This window comes from Dipodomys merriami, unplaced genomic scaffold, assembly GCF_024711535.1.
Source record: "Dipodomys merriami isolate MVZ:Mamm:240054 unplaced genomic scaffold, mDipMer1.0.p SCAF_4, whole genome shotgun sequence".
In the NCBI taxonomy this organism is placed as follows: domain Eukaryota; kingdom Metazoa; phylum Chordata; class Mammalia; order Rodentia; family Heteromyidae; genus Dipodomys; species Dipodomys merriami.
Window position 1 is genome coordinate 60,039,992 of NW_027205603.1, and position 14,189 is coordinate 60,054,180.

The 14,189-nt window shown below is 45.1% G+C and overlaps 1 protein-coding gene across 4 annotated transcripts; it reads right to left on the reverse strand.

The window, feature by feature from the left end:
* Positions 1-312: 312 nt before the first annotated feature.
* Positions 313-12,428, reverse strand: Gem (GTP binding protein overexpressed in skeletal muscle). 4 transcript variants are annotated; one of them, XM_069991072.1, is made up of 5 exons: positions 12,330-12,428; positions 10,548-10,887; positions 4,900-4,976; positions 3,820-4,024; positions 313-1,888 (listed from the first exon to the last, which is right to left on the reverse strand). In XM_069991072.1, the coding sequence occupies exons 2-5, from the start codon at positions 10,876-10,878 to the stop codon at positions 1,611-1,613; spliced, it is 891 nt and encodes a 296-aa protein (XP_069847173.1). In that variant the 5' UTR covers positions 10,879-10,887; positions 12,330-12,428; the 3' UTR covers positions 313-1,610. The 4 variants fall into 4 exon arrangements, with proteins under 4 accessions (XP_069847173.1, XP_069847174.1, XP_069847172.1 ...); XM_069991073.1 differs by lacking the exon at positions 12,330-12,428 and adding an exon at positions 12,117-12,200; XM_069991071.1 differs by lacking the exon at positions 12,330-12,428 and adding an exon at positions 11,695-11,769.
* Between the last annotated feature and the right edge of the window lie 1,761 nt (positions 12,429-14,189).

The following is a 14,189-nucleotide window of genomic DNA, read 5'->3' on the forward strand; positions in this document are numbered from 1 at the left end:
AGGGAGCCAAGCAAGGCCATCTGTGCAGTCGGGAATTTGCCAGACGAAAGTAAAAGGTCAACCAGCTTTGTTTGACTACAACTTACCATCTAGATTCCCAATTGAATCAGCGCCAAATAACCTTATGATTACCAAAGAGAAATGTCCAGAATACTCATTAAAAACAGAGGAGTACATACTGTTAACAAGAAAAAGAAATAGTTCAATAGGTTTGTCCCTTTCAAGACTTATTTGGAAAGCTATATCAAAATAATCATAATTATCTTGATTGGGGAGAAAAACAATGCTTCTCAAAGATTTTATTCCTTTTATTATAAGATTTTATTCCTTTTATTATAAGATATATAGGTTAAAAACTTGCATATTTTGAAAAAGATAGAAAATGGTAATAAAATGGACATTTTCTTAATAAGAAATATGTTCATAAATATGCTTTATCAAATGTTAAAATGATTATTTTGCAAAATAATAATAAATAGAGCAGAGCTGTAGCATAGAAGAGTCAACCCAAAGTACTGGGAGGCTTTATGTTATATGTTTTATAAAATTTCAGACTTAGACTACATTTAAAAATTTGGCATGTTACACAAGTTATTCATAATTCAGATTTTAAAAATATTTTTATGATGGCTCCATGATTTCAAAAATAATGAAACACAAAAGTGGCTTAACTAGACACTGATGAAAGTAATTTTCTCCTAAATAAAATAAGACATATAAGTAAAAATACAATTTTTGAACCTAGAAGCAGTACACATATCCATTTCCAAAGCCTACAGATCGATGTGGACATTAGGCAAAAATTGCTAACGAAGCTTTAGTTTCCAGCAAGGATATCACTTCTTTTCACAGTTTGATGGAGCAACAATGGTCATGACCAGAATGAACACCGTTCTACAGGTCTGTCTCCTTGAAGGTAAAGTATGTAGAAAGTTCTCCTCTGAGCCAAGCACTGGTGGCTCATGCCTATAATTCTAGCTACTCAGGAGGCTGAGATCTGAGGATCACGGTTCAAAGCCAGCCCAGGCAGGAAAGTCTGTGAGACTCTTATCTCCAATTAACCACCAGAAAACTGGAAGTGGTGCTATGGCTCAAATGGTTGAGTACTAGCCTTGAGCTGAAGATCTTAGAGACAGTGCCCAGGCCAGAGTTCAAGCCCCCACGACTGACCAAAAAGAAAGTTCTCCTCCTTCGATAAACCTTTTGGCACCTTTGCTATACTTATGCCCATTTGCCTATAAGAATACTGGATAAAAGTTTAATTATGGAAAAATTACTTTCCTAGGTATTCTTCTTTTCTTTCGTAAGCTTCAATTCTCTATTATCCAAAAGAGAGGAGGAAAACTCACATGAACCCAAAACACATCCTATAATAAGTCCTGGCAGTCCAAGTAGCAAAGCCAGGTTTTCCCTATGAATAAATCCTGACTCTTGACAAAGATCTTTCGTTTCCCATGCACTTTGTTGCCCGTGAGGATCACGTTAGTTCCCAACTGCAATGGGGGAAGCCATATCTAACAAGACTTAAGTACCAATCTAATATAGATTATCAGTCCCAACGGCCCGCGGTGACGACGTCCAGCCGGAGGACATCGCGTGATGCTGCGTGCCTAGAGCACAGAGAGGTCATGGCAGGATTTGGACTTGAGCTTGAAGGCCATGTTCTTGTTGTTTTTGGCTACAATCTTGCCCCAGAAGCGCCTGGCTTTCCTGGGGATGCTCTCCCGTCTTTTCTGATAGGCTAGCCGCCGCTCATTCTTCTCCTTGCTGTCCCGGCGGAGGCGGACCTGCCGGACAATGCCCTCAAACAGCTCCTTCACGTTGTGCTGGACAGCTGCAGAGGTCTCAATGAACTTGCAGTCAAAAACCACAGCGCACGCTCTCCCTTCTGGGAAGAAGAAGGAAAGAAACAGGTCAGGGGTTACAGGGAAACATCCAAACCTGAGGGCTTAGGGTAGCGAGGTCAGTCGGAGGAGGTTGCGGTGACAGGCCCCCATCTTCCTGCTAGCCTCCTGCACCAGAAAAGATGGACTTTATGTCTGATCCACCATAAATTTACTGTGTGAAGCCCCATTCCACCAAATATAGTGCTATTCATTCTAAAAGCAAAAGCCAAAGCCATCACTTATTACAGACTTACTATATGCCAAAACCTAGGCTAAGTTCTTCATAAAACATTTCTAATGCTTGTAAACATCTCTCCCAACAGAGAGATGGAAGAAATTAAGTGAGGTTGCTTTAAACTTGAAGTTCACCTTTCCTGGGACAATGGAATCAGTACTTGCTTTTTTTTAATGTTTCAATTATTTTATTTTTTATTTTATTGTAAATGTGCTGTACAGAGAGGTTACAGTTGCATGAGTAAGGCAATGAGGACATTACCTGTCGATCATTGTTACCCCTTCCTTTCCTGGTTGTTGTCCCACTATCTCTTCCCTCCCCCACCTCCCACACTCTTCCCGACCCCACCCTATCCCCCCCACCCCACCTGAAGTTGTAAGGTACTTGTTTTTAAAGCCAATTATTTCTCCTCAGTTTCCTGATTTTGAAAATTAGAATTCTACTTCTTGTCTTTCCTCTCTTTACAGCAATGTCAAAACAAAAATAATCACTGATGATGAGATAGTTTGCAAAACTTTGAGGACTGTATAAATAGATAATACAGTTGCATCAAGCTATTCAAGCTTGTCTAGAACAGTCTCAGTCTCAAATATCGCATTACGTTCAATGGCTATGTCTCCAAATTTTTGTCTGGAAAGAAATGACTACTTATAGACATCATCTCCTAGGACTGAGACACTCCTAAGAGCTGAGTACACTATCTTGCCTGGGGTTCTTTTCTTCTGAGCAGGTCTGATATGATAGATTTTATTTTTTATGGGGTAATCAGGGGTCAACTCTGCATTAAACCAATGAAGTCTTAAGAGCCCTAAGAACATTCAGGTGCCCACTCAGTAAACAGGAATTATCTCTGAACTAAGTATGAAAAGTAAATGTAACACTATTACACTGATCTTCTGACATTTAGGAAGTTAGGAATGGGGATCGAAGGCTATATATAGGGCTTAAAGGGAGCAGGAACAGTCAAAATAGAAGTGTGTGTGTGTGTATGTATGTGTGTGTGTGTGTGTACACGCACACATGTGCATGTATTTGCACCAGTTCTAGGGCTTGAACTAAGGGCCTGGGTGCTATCACTGAGCCTTTACAAGGCTAGAACTCTACCATTTGATCCTCAGTTCAATGAGGCTTTTTGGTGGTTAGAGATAAGAGTCTTATAGACTTTCCTGCTCAAACTGGCTTCAAACTGAGAGCCTCAGATCTCAGCCTCCTGAGTAGGTGGGATTATAGATTATAGAGCCACCAGTATCCGGCTTAGAATTCTTTTCTAATTTCTAGAAATTCCCCTAAATCAGAATTCCCCAACCTCCTTGCATGAAGATTCTATTTTTCCTTCTATGAATTTTTGGCATCAGAAAGAAGGAAGGATAAAAATCAAAGCTTGAGACAAACAATAACTCACAGAACATGATCTATTCTCTAAAGAAATGCCTAGAGCACAGAGAGGTCATGGCAGGACTTGGACCCAAGGGAGGTGAGATTACTATCCTGCAGGTAGACCAGATGGCCAAAGGAGAACAAGCAGCATAAAAGTGGTTGATTAGAAGTAAAAATGAAAAAAAGAATAATCAAAGGCATATATACATAAGACTCTATGTAGCAGTCCAGCCTCACAAAAGAGGAAAGGAAAAGCACTATCTGAAAGTACCTGCATGCAATCTGGGGATGGTTTTCACAGTACCAGCACCACCCTCTTACCTGATACAGACACTTCCCGGCATCGCACTAAGTCACTTTTGTTGCCAACCAAAATTATAGGAATGTCCTCTGTTTGCCGGGCCCTGCGAAGCTGGATTCGAAGCTCAGATGCCTTCTCAAAGCTTGCTCGGTCTGTGATGGAGTAAACAATGAGGTAGGCATCCCCGACTTGCATGCAGTGGTCATGGAGCCATTCATTCTCCCCCTAATGAAATAAGAAGATCTTTCATGAGCTTAGACTGGCCTGGGACACAGGTATCATGGTATCATTTCTCAAAAAGAAACTCGTGTGTGTGTGTGTGTGTGTGTGTGTGTGTGTGTGTGTGTGTGTGTGTGTGTGTGTGTGTGTGTGTGTCCTAAAGGTAAACTCCCCCAATGCATTGGTCGTGTGTGTGTGTGTGTGTGTGTGTGTGTGTGTGTGTGTGTGTGTGTGTGTGTCCTAAAGGTAAACTCCCCCAATGCATTGGTCTTCCATGCCTACAAGATATCTAGAGAGTGGCAAACATTGCTGGTCTGTATGATACTTATGCCAAAAAGGTTTTTTTTCAATTTCTTCTACAGCTTTAGTTGATGAATTATATAGCAACACTATCAAACAGTCTTTCCAATTTGTATCTATCAAAAATGGTCCTTCCTCTGTTTCCCCAAAATTTCCTTTTGCCTTTCCCAAGAGATGACATTATGAATCATTACAATAAACAATAAACAGAAAATTTCAAGGATATGCTGTCAGGCCCAAAACCTTTTAAGGGCAAATCTTGAAGATATCACTTGAGGATATCAGCTTCAAACAAGATGGCTTTATGTAGTTGAAAATGCTTGTTTGAGCTTTCTCTAAAACAATACATTTTTTGTGTGTTTTTAAACAGAACTGAGAGCACAGCATTGCAGTGTTTTTGTTTTTCAGACCTCATGTGTGGATGACTGGTTCCTTAGAATAGCCTTTTTCTCAGCAGTCAATGCTGTTAATCAAGGAAATGAGCCCACCTTGTCTGGAACAGCCATTATGAAGATCACCCTCACACTAAACAGCCTGTTGAAAGATAATCCCTAAAGGAATTCACTGGAGCTACTGTTTACCTTATTTTCCCACATGTCCAGAAGGATAATTGTTGCACTTTCCCCATCAACGATTAGGGTACGTTCATATGTGTCTTCTAGAAAAGAAAGAACATTGCTATTGGAGTCAGGTAAATACACAATACTGATGTAAGAGTCATGTTTGAAAATATAGTTACTAAATATGCAACTAATTATAGAAATACAAAGTTACTTAAAAAGATACGTTACTACTTTTGTCAACTTTAACATGTTATTATCCCTCCAGTAGTCACCAGCAGGTCACCCACATCTCTAAAGCACATATCACTAAACCACTTGCATTAAAAGGCAGTCATTTTTATCATTCCTGAACCTTTTATAGGAAACCATTTAAGAGGATAAACTCACTCAGGAGCTTTTGACTCAGACAAGGCCCTAAGAAAGCATTAACTATAAACCCCATTTTCCCAAGGCTTACGTGGGAATCCATTGTACCTTTCAGTGGGTGGTTCCCAAACATGTACTAGCAATTTCAGAAGCGTTGAGCTCAGATATAACTCCTCTTTGGAGAAGTTAAGAAGAATATGTTGAGACTAGCCCTATTTGAACTGTAGGTTTCTTCCTTTTAAATACAAAATTTCCCTAGTACTAACTGGCTGGTTTGGTTTTGTTTTTTGGTCAAAAATGCAACAGTAGTACTCCCAGTTTCATGTTTCTCCACCAAGGCACTGGAATCAGGAGAAAGAAAGAAAAGATGGATAAAGGAGAAGAAAGGCAGCCCAGTACACAGCCTGGGGAATTACAGCCCTGCACAGCACCGTCTAGGGGAAGGGGAGCTCACCACCAGTACTCCTACCAAGTGTTATCTGTACTGCGAAGCCCCTCCTGCTCCCAGGAAAGTCTCAGGCCCAGCACTTTTTGCCCTCAGCTGCCACTCATCACTCAAAGGTTTGGAGCTTTGCTTGAATTCCCAGCAGCCCATGTAATAACATACTGTGTTCCAATATTGGAGGGACAAGGCAACTCAAACTGTCTCTCGGCATAAGATATATCAGAACAAGTCTAGAGGGGAAAAAATTGACTATAGATTACAGCTGTGAAAAAGGAAACATGATGGAAACTCCCATCCTTGGAGTTTCATGACAGGATCATTCTGTCTGACCTTAATCTCTGCCTGAAAATCACCGTGTTAGAGGCCAGGGAGCCTATAACAAGACATCACTTCAGGCTTCATCTATGGTATCTGGCTGTATCCCAAGGACTTTTCCAACACAGTGTACCCTGATGGATGGCCTTCCTCTAACCAGGGGAGTATAACCAAAGCTCTGCTTCTATTGCTTGGGGTAAGAGAAAGGGTGAGGCCTTAATATCAGCCTGGGAGGCTCCTTCATAAGAGGGGACATTCTTCCATACTTCGAATAAAAGCTGGGTGGGCCTACCTCTCTGCATAGCCAGAGAAGGCATCATACACAGCCAGGGAGGTCCTATGATGTGAAGCTGTGGTCCTACAGTGGTCCATGGCCTTTGTTCCTGAACCAGTGTGGCTCCCAGTTTTTCTTTCCTCATTCTATCCCCTTGGCAAAAACCCTCCTCTGACTGTATTTGCATCTGTCTCCTCTGAACCATCTTCTTCACTAGGCATCTACCCTTAGTTTCCATGCCTGCTTTGGCAGAGCACGTTTTTATCGAGAAGCTGAAGTTCACCATGGATTCCCTCATCCTCAATGTCTGACTGACTCCTTGTCACCCCTTCAATGTCTAAGTCCTTGCCCTGCCATGAGCAAGAATCCTATCATCCATTCAGCAAGAATCCCCCTGACCCTGATGTCTCTTCTGAGTAATTTTCCATGCATACAGTTTCCTTATCTGTTCCCTTGTCCATAAATCACTGTTTGTCCTTATTGTACTTGGAGTTGAGCCCTGACTGTCACCCCTTTTGTAGTAGTCCTGATGCCTGTGACAAATTTTCAGATTCCCACTTGGAAGCCTCACCTGCTTCAATGCCATGAGTGAAGCCTGCACGGATGCTGTCTCCCATGGTGGAACCAGCCCCTGATCTCAAACCTTCTGAGGCTTCGCATCCCTACCCTTAACACGCTTTCAACAGCTTTCAGCTACCACAGACCAAGGAGTTTACGAAGAGCCGGAAGAACTTTATCTCTAATACTCTGTCCTCGTGGGTTCATGGCCCTCTGTACATCTGAGAGGGCCTCAGGCAAGAATGATTGCAGGCACAGCACATCAACAATGAAACCACCATTCTGGAAGACACGCTCATGGGAACAGAATGGCAGATCCAGAATCAGCTGGTACCTAGGTTTATTCCACATTTACTAAGTGCCAGGACTATGATATGTACTTAACATGATCTCCTTTCGTCCTCATTCTACCATATGAAATCGTCCCAATTATATAATGAGGAAGCTTCTGGAGGTTAAGTGGCTTGTCCAAGTGTGCCCAGCTACGACTATCTCCCCCACATGGATCTAAACCCACACATCAAACTTCAAGTCCAATGCTCTTTCCCAGACTCCTTGCATATGTACAGAGTGCCTTCTCACCTAGCCATGGCCTTCCAAATTCTACTTGTCTTCAGAGTCCAGCTTAGAGATGACTTCTTCTATGAAACCTTTTCTGATATCCACAGCCAGAACTCTTTCCATTTTTTCACTGCCCTTTTTCCCTCTCTTAGCTTGCTTTATAGTTGGTATGTATCTTAATTCCATTGCACACTGTGAATGTCTCTAAGGAGGGAGCTCCAGGCCCCTTCATATCTGCATGGTGATTCCCCAAGTACTGTGGTGTAGGTTCAGTAGCTGCTTAGAAATGAATAAATGACTGACTAGGTGAATTAATGAATGCATGTCATTTTGTGTGCAGTCATAAATTATTGCAATAGAATTACACCAACATCTATTTTTATTAAGCAACATGAAGAGAATATTATATAGGATTTTTTTCCCTTAGAGTTAATGCTGGGATAAAAAAGAATGAATAAAAAAACAATGCAGAAATATATCCTGAAAAACTTTCCTTTTAAAAAAACATAAAGCCAACTCTTGGTTGGAGCAGCAGCTATGCATGAGGGATGTCATCCTAGATGATAGTAAATTTCTCAATAAAGACACCTAAGATGGGGTAGGTCACCTGAGAAGATTCTTATTGTCAAAGATTCTTTGTTTAGGGATGTAAGGAAAAGATTCCTTGTCTGTTTCCCAAATGCAGAAGCCTGCATTTTCAAATTCCAGGGGTGAGTCAATCTTTACGTATACAAGCTGCCACCCTTTACAGAGATACCACTCTGCTAAGGGAAAACCATTTTTGAAAATCTATTATCCACTAACTTCTCAATTCCTCTGTCTCAAAAATAAATAAAACCAAATAACTCCCGACTGATCTCTTCCTTAGGTCAACCCTCTACTTCTTAAGCCTTATGCCCAGCTCTTTTTGCCTTGGTTATTTCTCAGATAGGGTCTTACATGTATGCCTGAGCTGGCCTGGACCACAATCACCTATTTATGCTTCTCATATAGCTAGGAAGGCAGGTAAGTTCTACCAAACCCAGCTATTGGTTGAGACAGGTGGTGGAAGGTGTCTCATGTTTATGCCCAGCCTGGCTTTTAACCTTGATCCTCCTGATCTCTGCCTCCTCCAGTAGCTAGGATTACTGGCATGAGCCACAGGTGCCTGGCTTGTTACTTCTCAAGGAACTTACTAATTTCATCCTTCTCTGAATTATACCACTAACCCCTGTCTCCTCCCTAACAGAATATGGTATCGCTCACCCACCATTGGGTATCTGAGAGCCTGATACAGAGCTGCCTGAGAGGTGATGTAGTTAACAAGAAGTTAAATCCTGAGACTGCAGGAGAGAGTGAAAGGACACAGGATTTGGGTTAAGCCACAAATCTGGATCCTGACAAAACATGCAATAGCTTTCTTCACCTTCTATTGACGATGAGCCTCTACTGATTCTATTCTCATAAGTATTGCCAAAAACATACATGGGAAATAGAGCAGTGCTAGAGCAAGTACTCCCTTAAATGAGTAAAATGAGCGGGATAGCACCAAACTAAGCTTATAAAACGCCACATTCTAAACCCACTTACCCCACTGGGTGATTCTAGATCCACTACTTAGCTTCCCAGAGGCCCTGTTCACTCATGTGAATACAGGAATGTTGTGAGGACCAAAATGACAACAGCAAACATAAGGCACCTAACCAAGTGCCCTTTTATTGCAAATGGCCATTATAAATGTCCATCCAAATAGAAGTTCTCTCTCTCTCTCTCTCTCTTTTCCTCTCTTCTAGCATCAGCCCTGCACCAGTTTGTGCAGAAAGAGAATCAACTATACCATACTAGCGCTGTTTTTCCCTGGACTCTTGCTTAGATTCCAGAAGTGAGGGGACAAATCGATGAGTCATCATGTACAGCCCAGCTCCTGATCTGCCTCAGTAAACTCCCTGACACTGAGACAGTCCAGAGAATAAAACTTGTAAAGTGGGCCATTGTAGTGAGGAATACTTTATACCTATGGAGTGGGGAAGAGAAATGAGTCACCACTGAGCCATCTTCCTACCCTAGAAATCTGTGATTCAGTTATGCCTGCTAACTGAGAGTAGGAACAGACAATGTGGGCAAGCACTTGACAATTCTTTTTTTTTTTTTTTCCTGGTGCTAGAGCTTGAACTCTGGGTCTAGGTACTGTTCCTGGGTTCCTTTTGCTCCAGGCTAGCTCTCTACCACTTAAGTAAGCTCCAGCGCCACTTCTGGCTCCTTCTGTGATTAGAGATAAGAGTCTCGCAGTCTTTCCTTCTAGGCTGGTTTCAAACTGAGATTCTCGGATCTCAGCCTCTGGAGTAGCTAGTATTACAAGCATGAGCTGCCAGTGCCTGACTGACAGTTCTTCATTTCTGTAGCTGAAGATAGAGATACATAACTGCCCTGGCCACATGACCAACTGAAGTCATGACTGAGGGGCATTCTATGGGCAGAGTTGGCCAATATGATCCTGATACTATGTCTCAGAATATAAGAGAGTACTTTACCCACTGTTGAGAAATATATGTATTTATAAAATAATATTACCTCAAAACAGTTTTGGAAAAGAGTTAAGGATTTAATAAATAAATAAATATTGGAAATAAGGCTACAAGAAAACTGTCTTGAAAAAGTGTCAGACTGCACAAACTATCCTTTTGTATTTCAATTTTTAAGTTATTTTACTATTTAAATAAATATTTTGAATCATATTATACTTGCAAAAGTCTCTAGCATATGTAAATACAAACTAATGACTCCCATCTTTATTCAAATCAATTTCACTTTAAGTATAATTGTGGAAAAAAGGTTATATTTATATTGAGTTCTTCAAATATGGTCAAAATCAGGCCAGCAAAAGCCAGAAGTGGGATGTTTAATCCATCTCCATAGACCTTCAAACTTGGAATCTCAAAAGTTCCCTTGATGGTCTAGGATCAGCGACTTTGATCCTATCTACAAGCCTTTTCATTTTCTTGACCTGCAGACCTATATCAGGACTTTCTAGGGACTGGAAATCCCCATCCAGTACCAAGAATACACAACTTTTCTCCCAGCTCTGCAGATAAATAACCCACTGGCTCTCATTCTTTCTGCCTGGGCCACTTCTAGGAGACGGAGGCCCACCGAGGCTGGGTCACCTACCTCCCAGCACCTCGCAGTCGCTGTCCATGCTGTCGTGCACACCTGCAAAGATGTTGGCCAGGGTGGACTTGCCCACCCCCTGCTCCCCTATAAGCACCACCCGGTAGTAGGTGTTTCCTGACTCGGAGGAGATGACAGAGTCTGTGGAGTCGGAAGACCAGCTCCTTCGACAGGGGTCCTCGGGGGCTGCAGAGTGGTGGTGGCGGTGGTTGTAGGGATGGAGCTCCTTCTGGACCATCAGGTGCCTGCCGTCGGCCGGGATGCTCCAGCGCTGCTGCTGCGGCTGCATGCCCACAGTGCTCTGGCGCATGGTGACATTATTCAGAGTCATCGTGGAGTTCTGGGGAGGAGAGCACCCAAGATACATCAGTAAGAATGAGCTAGAACTCAGGGGACTCAAATACCATCTGTTGTTAGTGATATTCTATTAGATGGGTGAGAACCAAGGATTCCTAATGTAAAGAATACCAGTGAAACAGTTTCCAAACCCCAGTAAGCCAACCCTTTCAAATGTACACACCACACACACACACACACACACACACACACACACACACACACAATCAGCCCCTCGGGCAGACTGTCACTCGCATTGAGAAAAAGTACCCTTAGCATGGCCCACTGCCCAGAAGCTTCTTCCATCCTCAGAGAAACCGTGGGATCCCCACTCAGAGCTGGCACTGAGGTCACTGGAAGAAACCACAACCTCCAGAGATGGCTTAAAAAGCAACAAGTCCGCGCTGCTGGAGGCCAGCTGGCCAGGTTAGCTGCTCTTGTCTAAACATGGCTCTTCGCTGCACCCGCGTCCTGCAGCCTTTTGTGCCTCAGTGGGAAACACGTGGCAATGACATCACTGGCCATGGTTGGACTGGACAGGCACTTTGGGGAACTTCCATGTTTAGTAAAGTCGCCCTGGTGTTCCCCAGCTGCCTGGTTATTTGGGGGAGTGGGGGCAATCTCTGTCTGAGGGGGGAGCCTCTGCTCTGCTCTCCTGCTCGCAGACGCAGCACGTTGAAAAGATCTCAGCCCCAAAGCCTGGTCATGCCGGCAGGGAAACAAACAACCTGCTCCGGGTCCGACCTATCAAACTCCTGCAGAACGAAACCCATCCACTCCCAGAGGTCGGGGATCCCGCTCACGTTTCCACCTCTAAGTAAATCACCAGGCCAAAGACGCTCCTGCAGGACACCGCACCGACTTCCTACAACTTTTTGTCTTCGCCCACCACCCAAGTCTGCGGTCCGGCCGCGCGGGGCGGAGCGGGGCGCGGGGCGGGGCGGGGCGCGGGGCGGGGCTGTCCCTCTGAGTCAGCAAGCTGCGCGTGCAGGGGCGGGGGTCCACAGCGCCCCCACTCGCTCCCCACGACCCGCACAGCGGGTGGCTTGTGGGTTTGGTTTTTCCGGTCTTAAAAAGTTGCCCCTTTGTTCAAGCACGCAAAGCAGAGGGTGTCCACGGGGGTCGCCCGCTGCCCCCCCACACCCACACACGCGCGCACAAGCACACACACTCACGCACACACGCGCACACTCGCACACACGCACAGACACTCACGCACACACGCGCACACACCTCTGTAGGAAGAGGGTCCCTCCGCCTGCAGAGTTGAACTGAGGATGCTGCGGGTGGGAAGCGCTCCGCTCGCACCTGAAGATCTTTCGGGGCGGGAAGGGGGTGCGGGCGCCCACCGCACCTCCCGGGGCTCCACTGAGAAAGTTCTGCGGGCCGGAGCGCCCACGCCCTGCCCGCCCACCGGCCCACGCGGGACGCCCCCCACCCCCTTACTTGGCTCGGCCGGGCGGACCGGGGTCGGCAGTGTGTCTGCGGGCGCGGGCGAGGCGCGGGCGAGGCGCGGGGAGGCGCGGGCGCCGCGCGAGGCTCCGGGAGGCTCCGCCGAGGCCGCAGTCCGCGCCCGCCCCGGCCCCGGCTTTATAGCGCCCCCCCCCCCCCCCCCCCCGCAGACCCGCGACCGGGCTTTTCCGTGACGTCAGCGCTCCCGCGGGGCGGGGCGGGCTGCGGCGGACTCGCTGGTGAACATTTGGCTCAATCCGTTACTCGCAGTCACGTGACCCCCTCGCCGCCCCCCCCCCTTTAAAAAAATGACCATGATGATCGTGACAGTTCAAGCCCGAGGCTCCTGTATTTCGCTTTGTTTTGTTTTTCCAGGTGGATCCTGAAAAAATGGAAAAATACACTTAGTGCTACTTAAGGGCCCTGCCCAGCAGAGCGCACGGGAGCCGTGGGGATGGAGGTGGAGGAAGAGACACGTTTGAGTTGCCAACCAGCCTTGCTAAGAAAACAGGGATGAGCCCACAGCCCAAGGGCCTGTGTTACAACAGGCTTTTCCTGCCTCCTGTCTCCACTAGAGATGGAGGGCGAAAGCAGGCACTCCATACCCGCTTTGTTTTTCTTTTTCTGGCAGGGACCCAGGGAGGAGAGGAAAGAGGATGAGACCTGGAAAAAGGAAAGTTTTTGAAAACTAGCTTGATGAGGAATCCAAGCAGACGATGCTGGTGTTGGCCCTGTGATGTGGGCCCAAATGCTGAGGTTCCTCGATCAGAGAATTTAATCACATCCCAATCAGCAGTATCTCTGAACCAGGCTGCCTGGCATGGCTAGGCCTCAGGTACAGAGTCATGGTGAGGAGTTCAAACCCAACCCCCCTGAGAGACTCCTGTATAAAGGGTAATGGCAACCGCTATTATTACCATTTCCTAAGTACTTCCGGGGACCTATGCTTTGTAGCTACTGCAAGGCCTCTGGGGACCTTACCACTTACTATGTCAAGCAGTATAGATAGATTGCAACCCTCCTTATAGGGAGGACAAGAGGCACTGAAAATGAACTTGCCCGAGGTCAGAGAGCAAGGTCAGTGGCAAGGGTAACTTTCAAAGCCTGGTTTGCCTGACACTTGCACTGCACCAAGGGAAGGGTTCCAGCCATCTCTTCCCAGAGCCATGGCATTTCCCAGACGCTGTGTTTAGAGATGGTGCTATCCATCCAATTTTCCAGCCAGCTTCAGCTCTGGGTTGGCTGATGGTTCCAGAAGGCAGCCAAAGGCACCAGTTTCCATTAAAATAGCTGGATTCCACTGCATTTAGACTGGATTCTTGGTTCTCCTGCAGGCATTTATCTGCTTTGGGGATTATCTTAGTGACCAGCTGCTGAGATCTACCCATCCCAAACTGGTAAAAGTGGAATCCATAGAGTAAAAAATAAAACAAAAACAAAAAACTTAAGCGATCTTTCGTTTCAGAGGTTCGGCCTCAATGATTTACTTATACATAAAGAAGCTGAGATCCAGTGGGATGAAGATACTCAATAAGGATGTGGCAGAGCTGAAACTAGAATTTGGGAATCAGAATGTCTTTCCATCTACTTCCTTCAATTTTTTCATCCACTTCCTTCCTTCTGGCTTAACTAGGAGGGAATGAGTACAGATGTAGAAAGGAGAAGAAGGGGAAGAGAGGGAGGGAGAATAGGAAAGAGTGAGGAAAGAATGGAGGGAGAGATGAATGGAGAGAGAGCTTTTCCCCATACAATGGACTCAATTCTAAAATACATACGACTTATGAATTATCTGCATTTGAGAATCATCCATATTATTTTTTCTTACTCAGCCTCTCATTTTGTCAATTGGCCTCA